Source organism: Papio anubis, chromosome 2 (genome assembly GCF_008728515.1).
Source record: "Papio anubis isolate 15944 chromosome 2, Panubis1.0, whole genome shotgun sequence".
NCBI lineage: Eukaryota > Metazoa > Chordata > Mammalia > Primates > Cercopithecidae > Papio > Papio anubis.
Window position 1 is genome coordinate 131457567 of NC_044977.1, and position 20315 is coordinate 131477881.

The 20315-nt window shown below is 37.9% G+C and overlaps 1 protein-coding gene across 9 annotated transcripts in view; it reads left to right on the forward strand.

Moving 5' to 3' along the window:
* The window catches only part of IFT80 (intraflagellar transport 80), a 195425-nt gene that overhangs the window by 135924 nt on the left and 39186 nt on the right, over positions 1–20315 (forward strand). For all 9 annotated transcript variants that reach the window (XM_009201434.3, XM_009201433.3, XM_031663619.1 and 6 more), the window contains 3 exons: positions 8075–8193; positions 11926–12000; positions 15172–15335. In XM_009201434.3, the coding sequence (XP_009199698.2) occupies positions 8075–8193; positions 11926–12000; positions 15172–15335 (358 nt within the window). The remainder of the gene's footprint in view (positions 1–8074; positions 8194–11925; positions 12001–15171; positions 15336–20315) is intronic.

Consider the following 20315-nt stretch of genomic DNA (forward strand, 5'->3'; position numbering starts at 1 on the left):
GAGTCACCTTACAAACTTCCTTTATTCATATATATGGATATATATTCAAGCTACTCATACATATGACTCAGAAATATACTAATTTATCATGCAGCTATTTCATATGTGATTGAAAACAAACCCATCCCCTTTCTAAAAAAAGATAACCTAGACTCTACGGTTATTGCATCCAGCTCCAACTCTCTGGTTTGGAAAACTATACATAAATATGTATTTTAATTCTTCTCCCCTCCCCTCCCCTCCCACTCTCCATATTCCCAGTTTACAATGGCTAAAGGAAAAGAGGGTGGCTGCAATGAAAACAATTTGGAAAAGGGGAGAAAGGAAAACAACACACAGTGATTACCCATTTATAGCTAAAATCCAGCTGGTGAGTGTGAAAGGAAAATAAAAATCTTGAGACCCCCAAACTCATTATGTCAAAGGGAAAGGGTAAGCTTGAGAACTGAGTCATGCAAAACTGCCTCTCATTTTGTTCCTAAGTAGATAGCTACAAAGATAGAACACATACCTCCCCAGAGGACTTCCCTTGCAATATGCTCACAAGTAAATTCCCTGTAGGCCCCAAGATCTTTACCCTACAACAGAGTTCTGTTGAGTTTCACCCTAACAATGAAAATTAACAGCTTATCTTCACAGGTATGGGAGAAAGACAAGACTAGAAGTCATCCCTCTGCTCACCGGAGACAATGCATATTTCACTGCTTCTTCTACTCTTGTGTTTATCTTTTGTAAAAATTCAGATTCACTGCAAGGGGAATACATAGTTGACTATCCCTGTACCTCTTTTCATTTGCAACATGTGGATTCAGTGAGCTCTAATCAAAGCCTCACAAGAATGTGACCATACCCTCCCTCTTCTCTTCTCTTCTCTTCTCTCTTCTCTTCTCTTCTCTTCTCTTCTCTTCTCTTCTCTTCTCTTCTCTTCTCTTCTCTTCTCTTCTCTTCTCTTCTCTTCTCTTCTCCCTTTCCCTTTTCCCCTCCTGCCCACTTTTTTTCCTCTTTAAATATTGAAGCTCTCCAAACCCTTTTTTGGAAAAAGCATGGATCACAGATGTTCCTGTGATTTTGTGTTCCTTTTTCCTGGGCACATCCCCAACCTTGGCAAAATAAACCTATAAATTGATTGAGGCTCGCCTCCAGTCATTTTCTTTAGTTTTACCCCAAGAATATCCTGAGAACTTTTTTAGCAACAAAGTAGTTGCTTGGTCAGTTTGTTAACTCCAGTTTGCCTTTCTGGGAAGATCTCCCCGGACATTTGGGAGGATTCCCTTTCTGAGGGCTGTACTTTGTAACAGCCCACTTTTGTTGCAAGGTGGAGTCACAGGATTTCAGTGAGACTAAACAATCACAATTGTTTTTGTTTGCCCAATTTAGAATTTTACAGTTTCCTTAGAGGCTTTGTTGGCTTTTGGTTTATCCGTGTTTCATTAACTCAGAAACCAGAGATCATGTTGAGTCATGATTGTTAAATCTACACCTTGACCTGCTGGTGCAGTTTTCCTACAGTAGACCTACTTGCCCTACGGTCTCCCTGGACCTCAGCTTTTGTGGGACACAATAGCCTGTAGTGAAAAAGTTTCTTAATCTGCCTCTTGCCTCCAGGAAGCAGCCCAGTGGATAATTCTTTCCAAAAGAGATCTGTTGATGTCTTTGTTAGAAGGAAGTGCCTAGGAGGGAAAGCCTGCGGGTGCAAAGGATGAGGCATTTCTAGTGTCCCAATTTCTTTCCTGCCACTCTAACTTTAGGATGGGATACAAATTTGGCTTTTAATAGTCATCAAAGTTCAAAGGTGTCTAATTCTTACAGGACACTTTATGTCTTGTAAAAATAAGAGCTAATAATAGAGTAATTTTGAAGATGAAATGAGATAATATATGTAAAACAAAAATAAATGATAGCTATTGCTATGATTATGATTATAGCTATGTATAGGATTAAATGAGTGTTTTGCAAATGTGCAAACAGAATGTTTAGACTTATGTCAATCTGAGGAGTCTAAATATTGTGATCACATAGAAGAATTAGGTGATGCGAATATCAGGAGAGATTAATCCTGGAGCTGCGCTGAATTGAACAGAGTAATTGGTGTATTTTAAAATTCAGCAGAGGCCGGGCGTGATGGCTCATGCCTGTAATCCCAGCACTTTGGGGGGCCGAGGCAGGTGGATCACAAGGTCAGGAGTTAAGACCAGCCTGGCCAACATAGTGAAACCTCGTCTCTACTAAAAATACAAAAAATTAGCTGGGTGTGGTGGCTCGCGCCTGTAGTCCCAGCTACTCAGAAGGCTGAGGCAGGAGAATCTCTTGAACCCTGGAGGCGGAGGTTGCAGTGGGCCAAGATCAAAGCCATTGCACTCCAACCTGGGCGACAGAGTGAGACTCTGTCTCAAAAAATAAAAAATAAAATAAAATTCAGCACATAACATTTCTGATGTGGAATTTGCCATAGTTTTGAAACTATAACAGCAATTACTAGAGTGTCTTTAGTTTTGTTATTGTGGCTAGGATGCTTTATTCTGGTTTGGTTCAGGTGTACCAGGTTCACAGAAAGGGACACTCCCCCATGTGAGGCTTTAGGCAAATATGGATCTTAAGAAATCTATCTATAATTTTAATAATGTTAAAGGCCTATACAATTGGATTTTTAAATGTTGAATTTTCTTAAACCTGTTTGTTTAGGAAAGTTTGCAAGCAGTTTGACTAGATAGCATGTTGCTATAAAGAAACTAACATATAACTTCCCTTTAACATTTTTATATCATTCTATTAGCTTTAAACTGTTTCTAGAAGATGGCATTTTGGATCTTTAAAAAACAAAATCTCTGGGAGCTCAGACTTCTCACAAAAATGGTGTTAATTCATACATGGAAGAAAGAGACATACTTTTGGCACCAAAAGATTTAAATATGTAGATATATAAAAGACTCATCTGGCCTCAAAAACAAGATAAAGATCTCTGTGGACCAGAAACAGAACAAAAATGCAGTGTGGAGTCTCAGACCTACTCCAGGTCCAGAAGCAGGCAGGGAAAGGCAGTGAGGAAAGTTGCTCCTGCTGGCTAAGGAAACTGAAAGTATTAATACTTGAAGTGAGACAAGGGACTAGATTCAAGTTTCTGTTTGAAATCAGAGCCTGGGGGTCTATGAGGTAGCTCCTTTCTCTCCATCCTGAAAGGAGACCTAAAAATTCTACAGCCGCCTGCTACATGGGGCTTCATATGTGTAGTTGTAGGCCTAGGAAATTTGAAGACACCACCTGCAGTCAGTGGCCTGTTCAATTCCAGAGGGCACCATTCACATAGACCCAGAGTTGTGCAGTACACAACCTGCAGTCATATAGCTGTGGCCTTGCAGACAAAGCTCAGCCCTTTCACTAAAAGCATTCTTGTGCTAATTAACAACAGCTGACTACTGGCCTGGCACGGTAGCTCACGCCTGTAATCCCAGCACTTTGGGAGGCCAAGGCAGGCGGATCATGAGGTCAGGAGATTGAGGCCATCCTGGCTTACACGGTGAAACGCCGTCTGTACTAAAAATACAAAAAAAATTAGCCGGGTGTGGTGGCACACGCCTGTAATCCCAGCTACTCAGGAGGCTGAGGCGGAAGAGTCCCAGCTTGAACCTGGGACGCGGAGGTTGCAGTGAGCCGGAGATCACGCTATAGCACTCCAGCCCAGGAGACAGTGCAAGACTCCGTCTCAAAACAAACAAACAAACAAAAAGCAGCCGACTACTGAGAGCAGTGTTTTTCCTCCAGCCTTTGTTATGCCCAGACCGTTTGATCCCCAAAGAAGACCATCAGAGTCCAGTGTCAAAGCCAAGCGGCAAGGATCTTTACTACAAGTTCGAACTTGGTCCCTCCATTCCACAGTATACAAGAGGGCCCCGAACAATGCGAGCGTTTGCTTTTTATAGCCCGAAAGTTGCAGGGGAACAAAGAAATTCTTTTGGCTCCCGCGCTTTCAGTAACCTTGAACGGCTGTCCCCTTATCGGAGACTTTCCAGGTGGTGTTTGTACTGGGCTCAGGGAGTTTGAGAGATATATGGTGGTATGTGGTGGGATGGGAGGATGGGATGTGTTTGTACTAGGCTCAGGGAGTTTTGAGCCCGGGGCTGAGGAATGTGCCCAGCTCCTTTCACCTTCTCAAGTAGAGGTGTTTTTCTTTGATGCGCTGCATATCACCGGATCTGGTTAGATGTCTTCCTTACTCCTCCTTGCTGATTCTAGACCATTATAACCTCCTCTTCCCTAAAAAACTCTAGCTCCTTTGAAACACTTGATATCAGACTACTCCCCTCTTTACAGTCATTCCTCCTACGCCTTGAAGAGGTGAGCAAAAATATTCATGTCTTTTTCTTCACCACTAGTTCTGGAATTGTTTTTTAAGTTCTTTTTAAACAGTCTGAAAGATAAGAACTATTTTCATTTTAACATTACCATAGTAACATTCACATTTCCCCAGTCTTTTCCTAACGTCTTTCTACAGTAACAAATCACATTTCTCCAATTATTTTCTAAATATATTTTTCTAGTTGGTTTGTTTTTATCAGGAAATAAAGCCCCACATTGCATTTAGTTAATTTGTCTCTTAAGTCTTTTAAAATCTGAAACAACTTCTTATTTGTTTACTTACAATTTATTTGTTAAAGGAACCAGGTTATTCTGTTGAATTTCCCACATTCTGTATTTGACTGATTCCATCTTTGTGGTATGATTGCATTTATTTATTTATTTTTATTTACTTATTTATGTATTTATTTTTTCAAGACATGTTCTCACTTTATCACCCAGGCTAGAGTGCAGTGGCACAGTCACGGCTCACGGTAGTCTTGCCCTCCCAAGCTCAAACGATCCTCCCACTTCAGCCTCCTGAGTAGCTGGGACCACAGGCATCTGCCACCACGCCTAGCTAATTTTTTTTGTTTGTTTGTTGTAGAGACAGGGTCTCACTTTGTTGCCTGGGCTGGTTTTGAACTCTGCCCACCTCAGCCACCCAAAGTGCTGGGAATAAAGGCACAAGCCACCATGCCCAGCCTTGATTACAATTAATATGTTCATTTATCCTGTGTTTCCTCTAGACTGGTTATTGGATTTAGAGCCTTAGGCGATGCTGTGCACTTCCTCTTGCATTAAATCAGGAGGCACATATGTCTGCTTGTCTCTCTTTTAGTGATGTTAAGATTTGATCAGTGTGTTCAGGTATTAGAAACCTGATTCATGTATCATATAGTTTCCCACTGGGTTTTTTACCTTAATGCCTTTAGCTGCCATTAATGATAGTTGTTTAGACCTATTTTTCATTGGGGGTTGTGAAATAGTAACATTGTAATTCTATTATTCCTTCCACATTTATTAGCTAGAATTCTCCTATGAAAGACTTTGTTTGCCTCCTCAACCATTAGGTTACCCTATGGGGAATGGTAACAAATGCGGATTTTCCTATTTGCCAATTTTCAAATAAGTTGGTTTCCTAGCATGCCCAGTAAATTTCTTTTTTGTTGTCATTGATGTTATCATTATAAACTTGTAGATTTTAACATTTTCTCTGTGTTTCAACCCATCGTGATTATTCTCTATAATGCTCAAATTGTCTCATCTTTGGCCAGTTGGCTCCTATGTTCTTTTGACTGATTTCAATAGCTTCCTTGCTTTCTGGTATGACAAGATGTTTCAGGCTTCTTTTGTACAGACCACAGTCAGATCTGTAAATAACGTGTGTTCATTGCTACTGATTTCATCATTACTTCTAGACAAATTTTTTTTTCTTTTTTCTTTGTACTTGAGCCTACACTGGGAAGAAATGTTTTTGTTTTTGACAGATAAAAATACATCACAAGTTTATGCTGAGGTTTTTAATTTAAATTTAAGATTATAGGGTTTTACTCTTGATTTTTTTAAGAGCAACACTTCTCTGACCAGAAAATTTTGGTTCCTAAAAACATTATATCCCCAAATATAGTTTGAAAATAACAATATTAATATTATTCTAATAATATATTACTGAATACTGTTTAAGATTTCTCATTTTTTTTAAATGTGAGCAAATCCATATCTTCATATTCTTACGTTTCTTAGATAAAAGGTATCATACTATACACGCTGTTCTGCATCTTGCCTTTTTTTTTTGTTTTTTTTTTGAGACAGAGTCTCACTCTGTCACCCAGGCTGGAGTGCAATAGCACGATCTTGGCTCACTGCAAGCTCCGCCTCCTGGGTTCACGCCATTCTCCTGCCTCAGCCTCCCGAGTAGCTGGGACTACAGGCACCCACCACCAAGCCCGGCTAATTTTGTGTATTTTTAGTAGAGACGGAGTTTCACCGTGTTAACCAGGATGGTCTTGATCTCCTGACCTCGTGATCTGCCCGTCTTGGCCTCCCAAAGTGCTGGGATTACAGGCGTGAGCCACCGCGCCCGGCCACATTTTTTTACTTTACTACATCTCATGGACATCTATAGATCTTCCTCATTCCTTTTTATAGCTGTATGTATAGACACTTTATGTCTCTATATGTGTGACTATATCAGTTTATACAACCTGTCCCTTATCAATAGACATTTGGGCTATTTCCAGTCTTTTGTTATTACTAATAGTGCTGTAGTGATAGTCTGTGCATACGGTATTTTATAGTTTTGCTGGTTTATCTTTGGGATGGAACTCTAGAAATGAGATTGCTGGGTCAATATTTTGGTGGAGATGGGAGTTAGACAGCAGATAGTAAAAAAAAAAATAACATACCTGTTTATTCCGTTTGGTCTGCTGTAACAAAATACCATAATCTGGGTAGCTTATAAACAACAGAAGTTTATTTCTCACAGTTTTGGAAGCTGGGAGTCCAAGATCAAGGTGCCAGCAGATTTAGGGTCTGGCAAGGGCCCACTTTCTAATTCATATATGGTGCCTTCTTGCTGTGTCCTTGCTTGGTGCAATGGGCAAGGCAGCTCTCTGGGGCCTCTTTTATAAGAGCACTAATCCCATTCATAAGGGCTCATAACCTTCCAAAGGCTCCACCTGCTGATACTGTCATACTGGTGATTAGGTTTCAAAATATGAATTTTGAAGACACAAACATTTAGATCATGGCAGTGCCTGGTAGGCATAAGTACTTCTTTGAAGTACTTATAAGAAGTTAGATTTACCTTCCTGTTTTTCTTTCCATACCCTTTCATTGTTCATTAATATTATAATTGTCACATTATATTTAGAAAAATGGTAACATTTTGAGGAGAACTTAAAGCAGTATTAATTTGTAGGTATAATTACGTTTTTTTCCTCTATTTTTCACCTCTTACTGTGCTGCCATACCCATTCTGGTATTGGGCAGAGATTAGGTAAATTTAATTTGCTCAACGTTTTTCTTAATTTCTTGCACTTTGTTCGTCAACTTCAAGATTTTTGTCCAATACTGCCAAATATTAAAATCCTTGCAAAATAGTCTGTTACAAACTTTTATGATAAATCTGACTGTCATAAGCAAATCTCTCTCTGTTAGTTGCTGCTTGGCTTTTTTAGACACTGTCTCTGTGTTTTTGCATATGAAAATACCTTTCCCCATTCCTTGCAGCTTGGCTTCTTCACCATGCAATTGGTTTGTTTACCAGTACCTCCTACCCCACTTTTGATTTTTAAAGCAATTATGTCTCTTCTTTTAGAATGTATATTTTTAAGTAAAATCTAACCCCAAAAAGAGATATTCTTACCGTTTTGGGCAGAAATCACATAGAATCTTTCCAACTTCAATATGCCACCCTCCTTTGACTATATCTCAGTGTTGGAATATTTTTTATATCACTCCATTGCTACATCATTAAGTTTGGCTTGCAAGTTAGAAATCTCTGTGGTCTTTTTCTACTTATTTCTAAGAGATTTTCTGTATCTCTACTTTGTTGGTTGGTTTTTTTAATATTAGGTATACTATCTTATGCCTAGTTTCTATTAAATTCTTTTTTATATGATTAGGTAATCAGTAGTGCATTGAATTTTTTTGTGTTTCAAAATCTTGCTAACTTATGTAAATAAAATTTGACTATGTTTTAATGATGTTTGTTGGCATTTTATTTTTCCTTGTTTAGGTTCGTAATGTTCTTAATGATGCAGTGGATTTACTGGAATTCCGTGATAGAGTCATTAAAGCATCTTTGAACTACGCACACTTAGTTGTTTCAACGTCTCTTCAATGTTACGTGTTCTCGTAAGCATCTTGCATTTCTTAAAAATTCAGAGTTTTGTCTATGCTGAGGAGTTTATTTTCAGGATTTCACATCAGCGTGGTTTGGTTTAAGCTTAACTTTCTCGAAACCTCAGCTATCCTGAACTACCTCAAACCAGGAAGTGAGAGAAAGTGAACACAGAGCAGTGAAAATAGATCTAATAGGGTTTGTACATCAACAGTTAATAGTCAGGCGAGGTGCAATGGCTCATGCTTGTAACCCCAGTACTTTTGGAGACCAAAGCAGGAGGATTGCTTGAGTCCGGGAGCTTGAGACTAGCATAAGCAGCACAGTGAGACCCCATCTCTACAAAAATTTTTTGAATTAGCTGGGCATGGTGGTGCGCACTGTGGTCCTAGCTTCTCAGGAGGCTGGGACTGGAGGATTGCTTGAGCCAAGGAGGTCTAGGGTGCAGTGAGCTGTGACCCTACCACTGCACTCTAGCCTGGACAACAGAGTGAGACCCCGTCTCAAATAATAAATAATGGCTTTATTTAACAGTTGGCTTACAAAATTCTTGAAAACTTAGTAACTAGTACAAGCTGGCTCTAGCATGCTACCAGTTGATTCCTCAACTATCCAAAAAACTCATGTAACCACTATGATGCTTTCAAGAGTTAGAAATAGTTAAGGATTTTTTAAAAATTTTGTCCTTATTATTTGTAACATTACGTAGTTATAGTTTAGTCACTGAATATAAATTGAGATGGAGACTATATGTGTCTCATTCACCACTATATGTCTAGCACCTAGCACAGTGCCCAATGTGTTGTGAGTACTTAATAAATACTTTTGAATGAATAAATGAATTAAAATATGTAAAGTATAGCATCATCTTGGTATCCTAAAGTCTAATAGTACACAACACAAAGGTATTTAATTAACAACTGCTACAACTATATATTTTAAAATTCCCACTCACCATATATAAACCTGCTACTAATCAGAATCTGCAATTTGGGACAAATAGCCAAATCTGAAGTAATGAAATAGAAGAAACAGAGGTGAGTGGATAAAGAAATAAGCAATTTAATTTTATGTGAGTTTTTTTTTTTTTTTTTTTCTTACATGAGAGCGAAAGAGGAACAGTAAGAATTTGGGAAAATTCAAAAAAGATACCAAGTTAGGCAGTTGAGATGTGGGGAAGGGATTATAGAATGTGAGAAAACCATACAATCACTTTAATGCAGATAGGTGTTTGAATAATTAATTTTCATGGGGCAGGGGAGAACAGAGATCTCTTCAGTTTAGTGTTTATTTGTTCGTTTGAGGGAAGATAAGGCTCTTAATTTCCCCATAATAACTTCCCCATTATTCTACTAGTTATAGTGGCAAGGACATAATGTTTGAATCTGTAGGATTAGTATCATACTAGTTATAGTGGCAAGGACATAATGTTTGAATCTGTAGGATTAGTATCATTAGGTGTTACATGTATTAGAGAAGTTGCCTTTAAAAATACCCAAAGTTTAGCAGCTATTAATTTTTTTTGGTCATTCTACTTTTCCCTTACAAGTTTTTTGTTTTTTGTTTTTTGTTTTCTGAGAGGGGTCTTGCTCTGTGGCCCAGGCTGGAGTGCAGTGGCACGATCTCGGCTCACCGCAAGCTCCGCCTCCTGGGTTCACGCCATTCTCCTGCCTCAGCCTCCCGAGTAGCTGGGACTACAGGCGCCAGCCACCACGCCCGGCTAATTTATTTTTGTATTTTTAGTAGAGACGGGGTTTCACCGTGTTAGCTAGGATGGTCTCAATCTCCTGACCTCGTGATCCGCCCGCCTCAGCCTCCCAAAGTGCTGGGATTACAGGCGTGAGCCACCGCGCCCGGCCTCCCTTACAAGTTAATGTGTGGCAAATTTAAGATTGCTTTTCTTCTTTTCTGTTTGAACCTTGCCTCCCCTCTTTGATTGTCAAGACATTTATTAAGGTACAAAATATTAATACCAGGATGCAGCAGTGGTAATGAAATGCAAGGATGCAGTAGTGGGAATGAATCACCACGAAAACATATTTCATAAAGTTTTAAAAGCCTACTAGCATTTTAGATAATAATGACTGTCATTTATTGAGCAACTGTTATACTGTCTTTCATGTTTATTATTATTCTGATTTGAAAGCTGAAGCTAAAGGACATAGAGAATGATTAGATAACTTGCCTTACATCAGATTATTGACTTTATTACTAAAGGAAAGTGGGGATTTGAATCCAAGTTCTTAATAACTCTTGGCTCTTTTTTAGTAATAAAAATATAATTATAAAAACAGACATGCAAGTAGTTTACTAGTTTATATGAAAAGAAGTTCCAGAAAAAGAAAACAATATATAAGCATTCTATATTAAATTTTCATTTGATTTTTCAGATAATTATATTAATATTCTTGTTCTATTCAGCATTTATAGCTTAGGGAGTCTATATTTCCATGGCATTTATGTATCTCTCAGTTGTCAGGAATCTCAGATATTTTCTTAGGGGACATTTAAAAAACCCTCATAAATCACTATTTTTCTTATCAACTTTCTTGACAAAGAATGAAGGTTAATTAATAAAGTATTTTGTGATTTTTTTCTAAAGTGCAAAAGCATATATCTTTATCATATCTATGAACCCCAGACTAATTAATAATCAGTAAGTAATAATCACTAATTATTAGCAGTTCTTTATTTGTTATTTTGCCTTGTCCATGTATTTACTTACTGAAATTATTATCAGAATCTTTACATTAGTCAAGATTAGTTGCCTACCTGTTTGCTTACTCACTGCTTCCTTCCCCTTCCCTCCTCCATCTTCTGGATTTGAACATGAGATTTAATCTGATTTAGAGAATCGGCTTTATGAAAGTTACTGAAATTCAGAATATATAGAAGTAATAAAACTTATTTTAAACTGTGGAACAACTTTTATTATTTAAGGATGAGTTTTTCTGTTTGTAAATGTTCTCTTTACCCACCCAAATCTTTGATTGATGTTACCCTATAAAAACAAAATGATTTGCTTGTTCATTTATTAATCAATTTATTCAATAAGCATGTTCATGGCTTACATTTATATAGTATTTTAGAGTTTACAGAATGCTTCACAGAAATATTTTCATTTCAACCCAACAATAACATTGGGAGGTCTGCAGGAAAAATAATCATGTTCATCATATTACTGTTATTAGTTTCTGTTTGCCTGGTACCTGCTTTATAACAGGTAGTTTGCCAGACACTATGTAAGTCATCATTATCCCCATTTTACAAGTAAGGAAACTAATGCTTAGCAGGTTAAGCTTAAGATCAAGTGGCTGACAGGTGGTGAAGCCATATTTCTAATCCAGATATGTCTAACAAAAAGCTATCATCTCTTCATTATGCCATGCTGCTGCTGTTTTTTTTAATGAGGATCATTAGATGACTTGCCCAAACTCACAGAGCCGATAAATGGCAGAACTCAAACTTAGAATTCCTCAATTCACATGTTGTAATACCTCCAGTAAACATTTATTGGATTCCCATTATGTGCTAATTGCTGGAGATACGGAGTCTCTGCTTTTTAGTTGGGGACACAGACACATCAAGGAATAATTTCAGAACAATGCACCAAATGCTGTAATAGAAGTATGTATATAATTACTATGAAACTGAAGTCACTTTATTTAAAATGAATACCTATCTACTTATTTAAAAGTATTTGCTATTTTAAATGTTAATACATATCCATTTTACTTGTCTTTTAGCACGAAGAACTGGAACACACCAATTATATTTGATCTCAAAGAAGGAACTGTTAGTTTAATTCTGCAGGCAGAAAGGTAATTTATTATGTTTAACTGTTGGATCTGGGGTTAAAATAAATAGCATTAAAGCACTCTTTAATAAAAACATCCAATTAAAAGAATGATGTACTAATCATTTAGAACAAATCTGTTTCTATTATACATTTTAGAATAAAAAGAAAAGAATAAAGTTTTTTAAATCAGTGATTCTGAAACATTTTAGTCTCTGAATTTCTTAACATTCTTAGAAAATTACTGAGGGTTCTATGTGGGTTAAATATATCAGTATTTACAGTATTAGAAATTGAAACAAATTTTAAAGCTATTTATTTTAAATGATGAGAATAAACTCATTACAAGTAAATATCCGAGTGATGACATGAGAGAATGGGAGCAACCTAGGTAAATAACTAGTAAAGAATTTTTACCTCATGGCCCCCCTATTTTCTGTTCTGCTTTGTTTTAAATATTGGTTGAAACTCTTTGGTTTCATGGGCCTACTGGGCTGTGACCTGAAGTTTGAAAACTAGTTTTCTCTACTAAGACATTCAGTGTATACAGGACTAAGAAATGCCAGGCAATTAACTGGAGTAAATTAGGAATAGCTATTACTCAAGAACCTACGCTTTTCCATGAAAACTGTCAATTAGTCTCTTGCGTACAGCAATAGCCTACTGAATCAGAGGAGGACTTAGCTACAACCCAATAAAGCTTGTTAAAAATTGTGAAAATATAATCGACAGTTACCTAAAATATCTACCCATAAAACATTTGCCCCAAAACCATGCGCTTTATTCCTCATCCCTTTACTCATCATGTAGGCAGCTCTTAATAGTGTTTATTATCAGCTTTTCTAGCCCACAGCTTTTTATAAATAGAAAACCAGAAGAAGAATGGTACTGGTGGACTGCTAGAGGCTGGCACAATGACAGGAAGAAAAGTGGCTGCCTGGCAAGGGAACATGGAGAAAACTAAAAGCACAGAACTGTGTAGCTGAGTAGTATAAGGATTCTGCACACCAACAGATTCTTATGAGTATCAAAGTTATCAGTTAAATAGTGAAAAATGTGATCACCGTATTGATGACCTTGAGTGACCAATGAAGTGTTATATCAAATTTTATGTTATCTATTTAATGAAATTGAAATATATGAATTGTTTAGTTATACCATAAATTTTTTAAGTCATTTTTGTCATTTAAAAGGTAAAATGTCAGCTATCTAAAAAACATATATCTGAAATGCTTTTTACTCTAACAGTTCCAAATAAATTCATTTATACATTATTTATAAATGTATTTATTGAGTATACTCTTAATAAAGACATATATTAATGGCATAAATAGCCAAAAAATTTAGTCACTGCCTATCATTGGTCTTATTTATGCAATTAGAGATGTTTGCCCCTTGAAACAGGGTGTTTACTCATAAGTAGGTTAAAAGCTATAGTGTCTTATTTGGAAACAAAAATACTTTTAGTATGGAGACAAAGGAATATATACTAATATATGTCACTTTGTCAAGTTTAGCAAGTATTGTTTTCTTTTTTTTTTTTTTTTTTTTTTTGAGACGGAGTCTCGCTGTGTCGACCAGGGTGGAGTGCAGTGGCCGTATCTCAGCTCACTGCAAGCTCCGCCTCCCGGGTTTTTACACCATTCTCCTGCCTCAGCCTCCCGAGTAGCCGGGACTACAGGCGCCCACCACCTCGCCCGGCTAGTTTTTTGTATTTTTTTTTTTAGTAGAGACGGGGTTTCACCGTGTTAGCCAGGATGGTCTCGAACTCCTGACCTCGTGATCCGCCCGTCTCGGCCTCCCAAAGTGCTGGGATTACAGGCTTGAGCCACCGCGCCCGGCCAGCAAGTATTGTTTTCATAAATCAATATGTATGACCATACACCAGTGTGTAAGGGCCAAACCCTTCAATTAAATAAACTACCTACCAATCCTCAAGTATTAATTTAATTAAAGTGTATATAGTTGGTGTTCATTAGATACTAATTTTTCATTGGTTTTGGTGTTTATTTCCTTTTTGTTTCCATAGCAAAAAAAGAACAATTAGCAATTCCTAAATCAAGAACCAATTCTGAATCAAGGATATTTAAAACATTAAACATAAGATTTTGAAAAGTAATAATGTCTTCAGCATTAAGGAAACAGGCACACCCATATAGCCATAGTATGTGTGTAAATCAATACAACTTTTCAAAGGGCAGTATAACAATATATATTTAAACATTTTAAATGTATGCTCTTTAATCCAGTAATTGCATTTCTAGAAGCTGAACTAAGGAAATAAGTAGGGCAGACATATGGAGGTGTATATACACTGTAGACATTCTTTAAAACAGTGAATAATTTGAAACAAATGTATATCGGGGAATGAGTGAGTTAGTAAAGCAATATACTATTGCCATCGTTATCTCTATGGAGGTAGGATCTCAAGAGGTCTTTTGTTTTCTCTGTATTGCTTGAATTATTTTGTACAATATTCATAAATTTTCAAAGGAAAAATATAACAGCCATAAAATATTTATGTTTCGAGTTAATAAAAAAGTAACAACAGAGAGCCCTATGCCTTAAATATGGTTGTCAGTATAGCAGATGAATCTGACCCTGTGGCAAAAAAATATGAGTTTTTAGATATGAATACATACTGATAGTCACCATATGATTTTAAAGTCACAACTACCTTATTTTAATAAATGCTTGCCCTAATGTTAATTTTTTTAGTCATTTTCACTACTTTAGACTTTAACCACTATTTAATCTTTAATTATTTTTAGCATAATCTTTAGTTATAAAATATGTATTAAGACTGTTTCATGAAACAAATAGCACCTGGCATTAACATGACTGTACTGTAAACTCTAAGATTTTTTGATTGTCTTTGTATAGAATCTTCTTTAGGAAAGGAAATGAATTGTGGGTATAATGTAAAAGAAGTCAAAATTTTAGTGTATAGGGTGATGATTATGGACCTTTTCATTTTTCTTCTTCTACTTCATAATAAAACAAAAACCGAGAAAACAAACCAAAACAACCAATGCTGGTTTTCAGTGTTTGAAATGTTTTATTCCTTATATATCTACACATTTATATTAATTGTAAGATTTAGATTTTTTCCCCAAGGATAAACTATTCTGTAATATAAAAACGAAAATATAATATACTCCTATTTGAGAATCTATTTCTATTCTTTATTTTTTAGACATTTTCTTCTTGTAGATGGTAGTAGTATCTATTTATATTCATATGAAGGGCGCTTTATTTCATCTCCAAAATTTCCTGGAATGAGAACAGATATTCTGAATGCACAGACTGTATCTTTGAGTAATGATACCATAGCAATAAGAGACAAAGCTGATGAAAAAAGTAAGTACATTTTTCTAATTTTTCCTGTCAAATATGAAAATTTGTTAAAACTATAAAATTTTTTAACACTATAAAATTTTCATAAATTAACTTACATTTTCTACCAATACATCAACTTTATAGAAAAAGAATTATGAGCTTTCTAATTTGTTTTCAAAACATGAGTTAATTAAACAGCTAAAGTTGTCATACTATATCTAGTTAATGGAACAAATAGATATTGTCACAACATCAAAGATCAGTAATAAGGAAAAAAATCTTTATTGTAGCTGCGTAGCTGTTGGTAGAGAGTTTGAATTTAATGTTGTGGTCCTAAAAACATATATTAATGTTTAAGTTTTTGATCTTTTTAAATATTCCCTTTTTCTTCATTTGGTAACATAGTAAATATTGCACTTCATTGAACTATTTAATTTGTTTATATTTTTAAATTCATATTTTAAGTTAATTGAAAGAAAAGTATGAATAACTTAAATTTTCTGTTTAAAAATCTAGGCCACATTAGTATTCATAAATAAATATAAGTATGTGATTGCACTCAGTTTCCAGGTCCCTTCTCAAGAGGTTGCTGGTGGGGTGGAGGGCTGAAAAGTGCTCAACTCTCTGAACATGAGATTGGTCTTTCTGGTGACCAGCTGCTATCCTGAAGCTATCTAGGGGCTCACCAGAGTCACCTTATTAGGATAACAAAGACACCTCTATCACTCAGAAAATCCCAAGCATTTTTGAAGCTACCTGCTAAGAGCCCAGGACAAAGACCAGACAAATTATTTATTCAACTACAGATCACCCCCTGGTCTATGACCATGGATCCCTTACGGCAAAAGGATCATTCCTGTCAATAGGACCAGCATGAGTATGCCTAATGTTTGGAGGAATCAATATTGGGTAGAGATGGGAGGCTTTTAATTCCATTCCCAGTACATTCGATCATCACTATCAGTATTTATACTCTTACCAACAATTCCAGTGTTATATCATATTGTAAAATAGGAGTCAGAAGACACTGGCACATTACTAGAGTTCTACTAGTCATTAATAATTAGTCCAGTCTGGGCCAGGCACAGTGACTCACACCTGTAATCCCAGCACTTTGGGAGGCCGAGGTGGGCGGATCACGAGGTCAGGATATGGAGACCATCCTGGATAACATGGTGAAACTCTGTCTCTACTAGAATACAAAAAATTAGGTGGGCGTGGTGGCGGGTGCCTGTAGTCCCAGCTACTCAGGAGGCTGAGGCTGGAGAACGACGTGAACCCGGGAGGCGGAGCTTGCAGTGAGCCGAGATCACGCCACTGCACTCCAGCCTGGGCGACAGAGTGAGACTCCGTCTCAAAAAAACAAACAAACAAAAAAACCCAAAAAACAAAAAACAAAATAATTAGTCCAGTCCATCATCATGTTTTGTGACCAAGTTGTCTTCAAGTTTAGACCTCTGAGGTTTGCAGGATTCCATTCAAGTTTGTCAAGTTCCAAGTAGGAGAGGTCTCAGCAATATATGGCTTCATCTTCTCATGTATCAGCTATAATTAAGCTAAGAAACAATATCATTCTTTTGCTCTGAGCCTCTTTTGAAGCATTAATGTAGTATTTTACTTATTGCATAACCCATTTATTCATTTCTTTACTCTCAGCTATTATTTCTCCTATCCATTTGTACAGAGCAAACAGGCTGTTTCCTCTACCAGCCGATAAAGCTGCATTCACTATTAAACCCCCAATCTCCAGATGAGTGAAGGCACAACCCATCCTATCAGGTCCTTAGGAATTTTGACATTAAGGCTTAAAAGTATAGTTATAGTTTCTTTCTTGGGGACCATCCCTGCTTCTGGCATTTGTAGTGGTAGCCCTGGTCTTGGGACCATGGTGTCAAGTAGGAGAAGGTGATATAAGGAAGAAAGAAAAAAGTGTTTTGCCATACCAGCATCCTCCTTTCCCCTCCCCCTCTCCCTGAGATCCATCAAAAAAACAAAAGGAGGCCAAGGTGGGCAGATCACAAGGTCAGGAGTTCGACCAACTTGACCAACATGGTGAAACCCTGTCTCTACTAAAAATACAAAAATTAGCCGGCCATGGTGGTACGCACCTGTAATCCCAGCTACTCAGGAGGCTGAAGCAGGAGAATCGCTTGAACTTGGGAGGCGGAGGTTGCAGTGAGCCGAGGTTGTAGTGAGCCAAGATCGCACCACTGCACTCCAGTCTGGGTGGCAGAGCGAGACTCTGTCTCAAAACAAAACAAAACAAAAAAACAGAGGAATCTATCTAGTGCAGGAATCTATCTCTTTGCTTCTCTCTTGCTGAATCCATACTCATGCAGGCATGCAAGCCAATTCTTCATACTTTCCCCTGTTTTAGAAAACCGCTGTTTTAACTTACTATTCTGATTCTTTACCAAACCATTACTCTCGGGAAGATATCTCTCTGCCCATTGTTGGACATTATAGATTGTAAAGTATGTTCCTTGGTCTGATGAAATGTGACTAGGTAGTCCAAATCAATGCATTATCTTCTCTGCTGGTTCTTTTATAATTCCCTCAGTATTTGCCAGGCTACCACTGGTTAAGCAAAGCCCAGTGCAGAGTCAGCATTTACTCATCTCAGGACCCTTTTGTAGCCCTCCAGGGCTACTGGCATGAGTCCAGGTTTCCAGCTATATGTAGGGCCATCCTCCTGGGGAATCTGCCCTATAGCCATCTGCAGTCTGTCATGGGCAGACAGAAAGTTCTTGCTGGTATTTTGTGCCTCAGAGGGTTTGAGAGGAACATTTCTAGATTTAGTTCATCTCTGCATTACTGCAGCCCCCAGTGTTCACTTGCTTCGTATACCCAAGGGGGCCACCTCAAGCAGGCATCCTGAGGTATTTGCTCGTCAATTCCAATCACCTTTTGAACCTAGAAGGGGAAGTCTCCTGATAAGCATTGATACGCCATACCTTAATGCACCCATCAAGTTCCCATAGTAAGTTCCTTGAAGGCTGTACCCTATATGGGCATTCCTATAACAGGCCAGTTTTCCATTGTCCTTCTTGCCTGACCATGTGACCATGGCCTGCAAGTTAATAAAAACTCAGATATCGAGGCAAACAGCATGCAGTGCGTCCCACCACACCTTCTTCTGTCAGGGGGTGGCCTTACAAATAAAACGTTGTATGTTCACAATAGAACTGCTATTCATAAACCAAGCAACTATCTGTTAGTTAATTGAGAGCTGTTTATAGGCCACTGTCCGAGTGTCAACAGAATTTGGCAGCTCCTCAAGTGGTTCCAAAGTCAGTCAGAGCAGGTAGACTCATGAATACACTGTAACTTTTTGTATTTCCCAGTAATGTGTTCCTACTCAATACATTTCCATTTTATTATGAAACTCTTCTGGGCATTGCCTTTCCTAGTAGAATCTGTCTCCAGTGTCACCCAAGATATTATGGGTACTTTAGATTTCAAGATTATTTTCTATTCTTCGGTTATAGGGTCAGTTTCAATTAATGTCAGATAGCAAGCTAGTAATTGCCCCCAGATGGGAATTCTCTAGTCCAGAATCCCAGTAATTTTCACCGAGAGGTGTTCATAGGCTTTCTCCTGTAAGTTCCAATCTGTATTCTACCCAGGGTTATTGTATAGAGAATTCATCCATACTAGTTCATATACTGATTGATATTCAAGGCCTGTTGAACTTGAGTAATCTTATTGATTCCCATTTTGCATTCCCAATTAATATTGCTTAAAGGGTGGATTTACATGCCTTCTGTTTCACGTTACTTGATAGAGGAAACGCTCTCCAGTCAGACGTAATATCAGTCCCTATAATACATTCTGGCAAATGAGACACAACTACTTAACATAAAGCTCGTTTGGGGCCAGGCGTGGTGGCTCACATCTGTAATCCCAGCACTTTGGGAAGCCAAGGCAGGCAGATCACCTGAGGTCAGGAATTCAAGACCAGCCTGGCCAACATGGCGAAACCCCGTCTTTACTAAAAATACAAAAAATTAGCCGGTGTCCCAGCTATTCGGGAGGGTGAGGCAGGAGAATCGCTTGAACCCAGGAGGCAGACTTTACAGTGAGCTGAGATCGCACCACTGCACTCCAGCCTGGTCAACAAGAGCAAAAACTCCGTCTAAAAAAAAAAAAAAAAACTTGTTTAAATATACAAATTTTCATCCAAAACTTTCACCGTAATGCCATTAGCTCTTGCATTTCTATATCCTCTCAATCTAGTTGTGACTCCCATTAGGACTTTGTTTTCTTTTTTTTTTTTTTCCTTTTTTTGAGACACAGTCTCACTCTGTTGCCCAGGCTGGAGTGCAGTGGTGTGATGTCGGCTCACTGCAACCTCCTCCTCCCAGATTCAAATGATTCTCCTGCTTCAGCCTCCTGAATAGCTAGTATTACAGGCATGCGCCACCACTCCCAGCTAATTTTTTGTAGTTTTAGGAGAGGTGGGGTTTTACCATGTTGGCCAGGCTGGTCTCAAACTCCTAACCTCAAGTGATCTGCCCACCTCAGCATCCCAAAATGCTGGGATTACAGGTGTGAGCCTGGCCCCATTAGGACTTTCAGTAGTAGGTGGGGGAAGTGTTCCGGTCAGACATAGTATCTATTCCCGTGAAACATTCAGGTAAAGGAGACACAGCCTCTTCACATAAAGTCTGTTTAAACTCTCCAGTTTTCATTCAAACTTTCACCTTTCTTCTCCAACGCTTGCACTTCTGTACTCTTTCAATTTAATTGTAGTCTCCTTTAGGACTTCACCAGGGGGTTTTGGACCAAAGTACATGGCACTTTTGCATCAAGGTGTCTAGAGTCTTCTCCTCTCTACCCCCTGACCATTTTGCCTATTCATGTGCTTAAGGTGTTGGGTCTGCAGCTCAGAATTGAGCCAAGGAACCCAGGCTCTTTCCTGAATCTTTTTCTTGATTAAATTGGTAGACCATTGCTCCAGGTAATTCAAGGTCAGGTTTCTTGTTGCCATCTTTGCCTTTC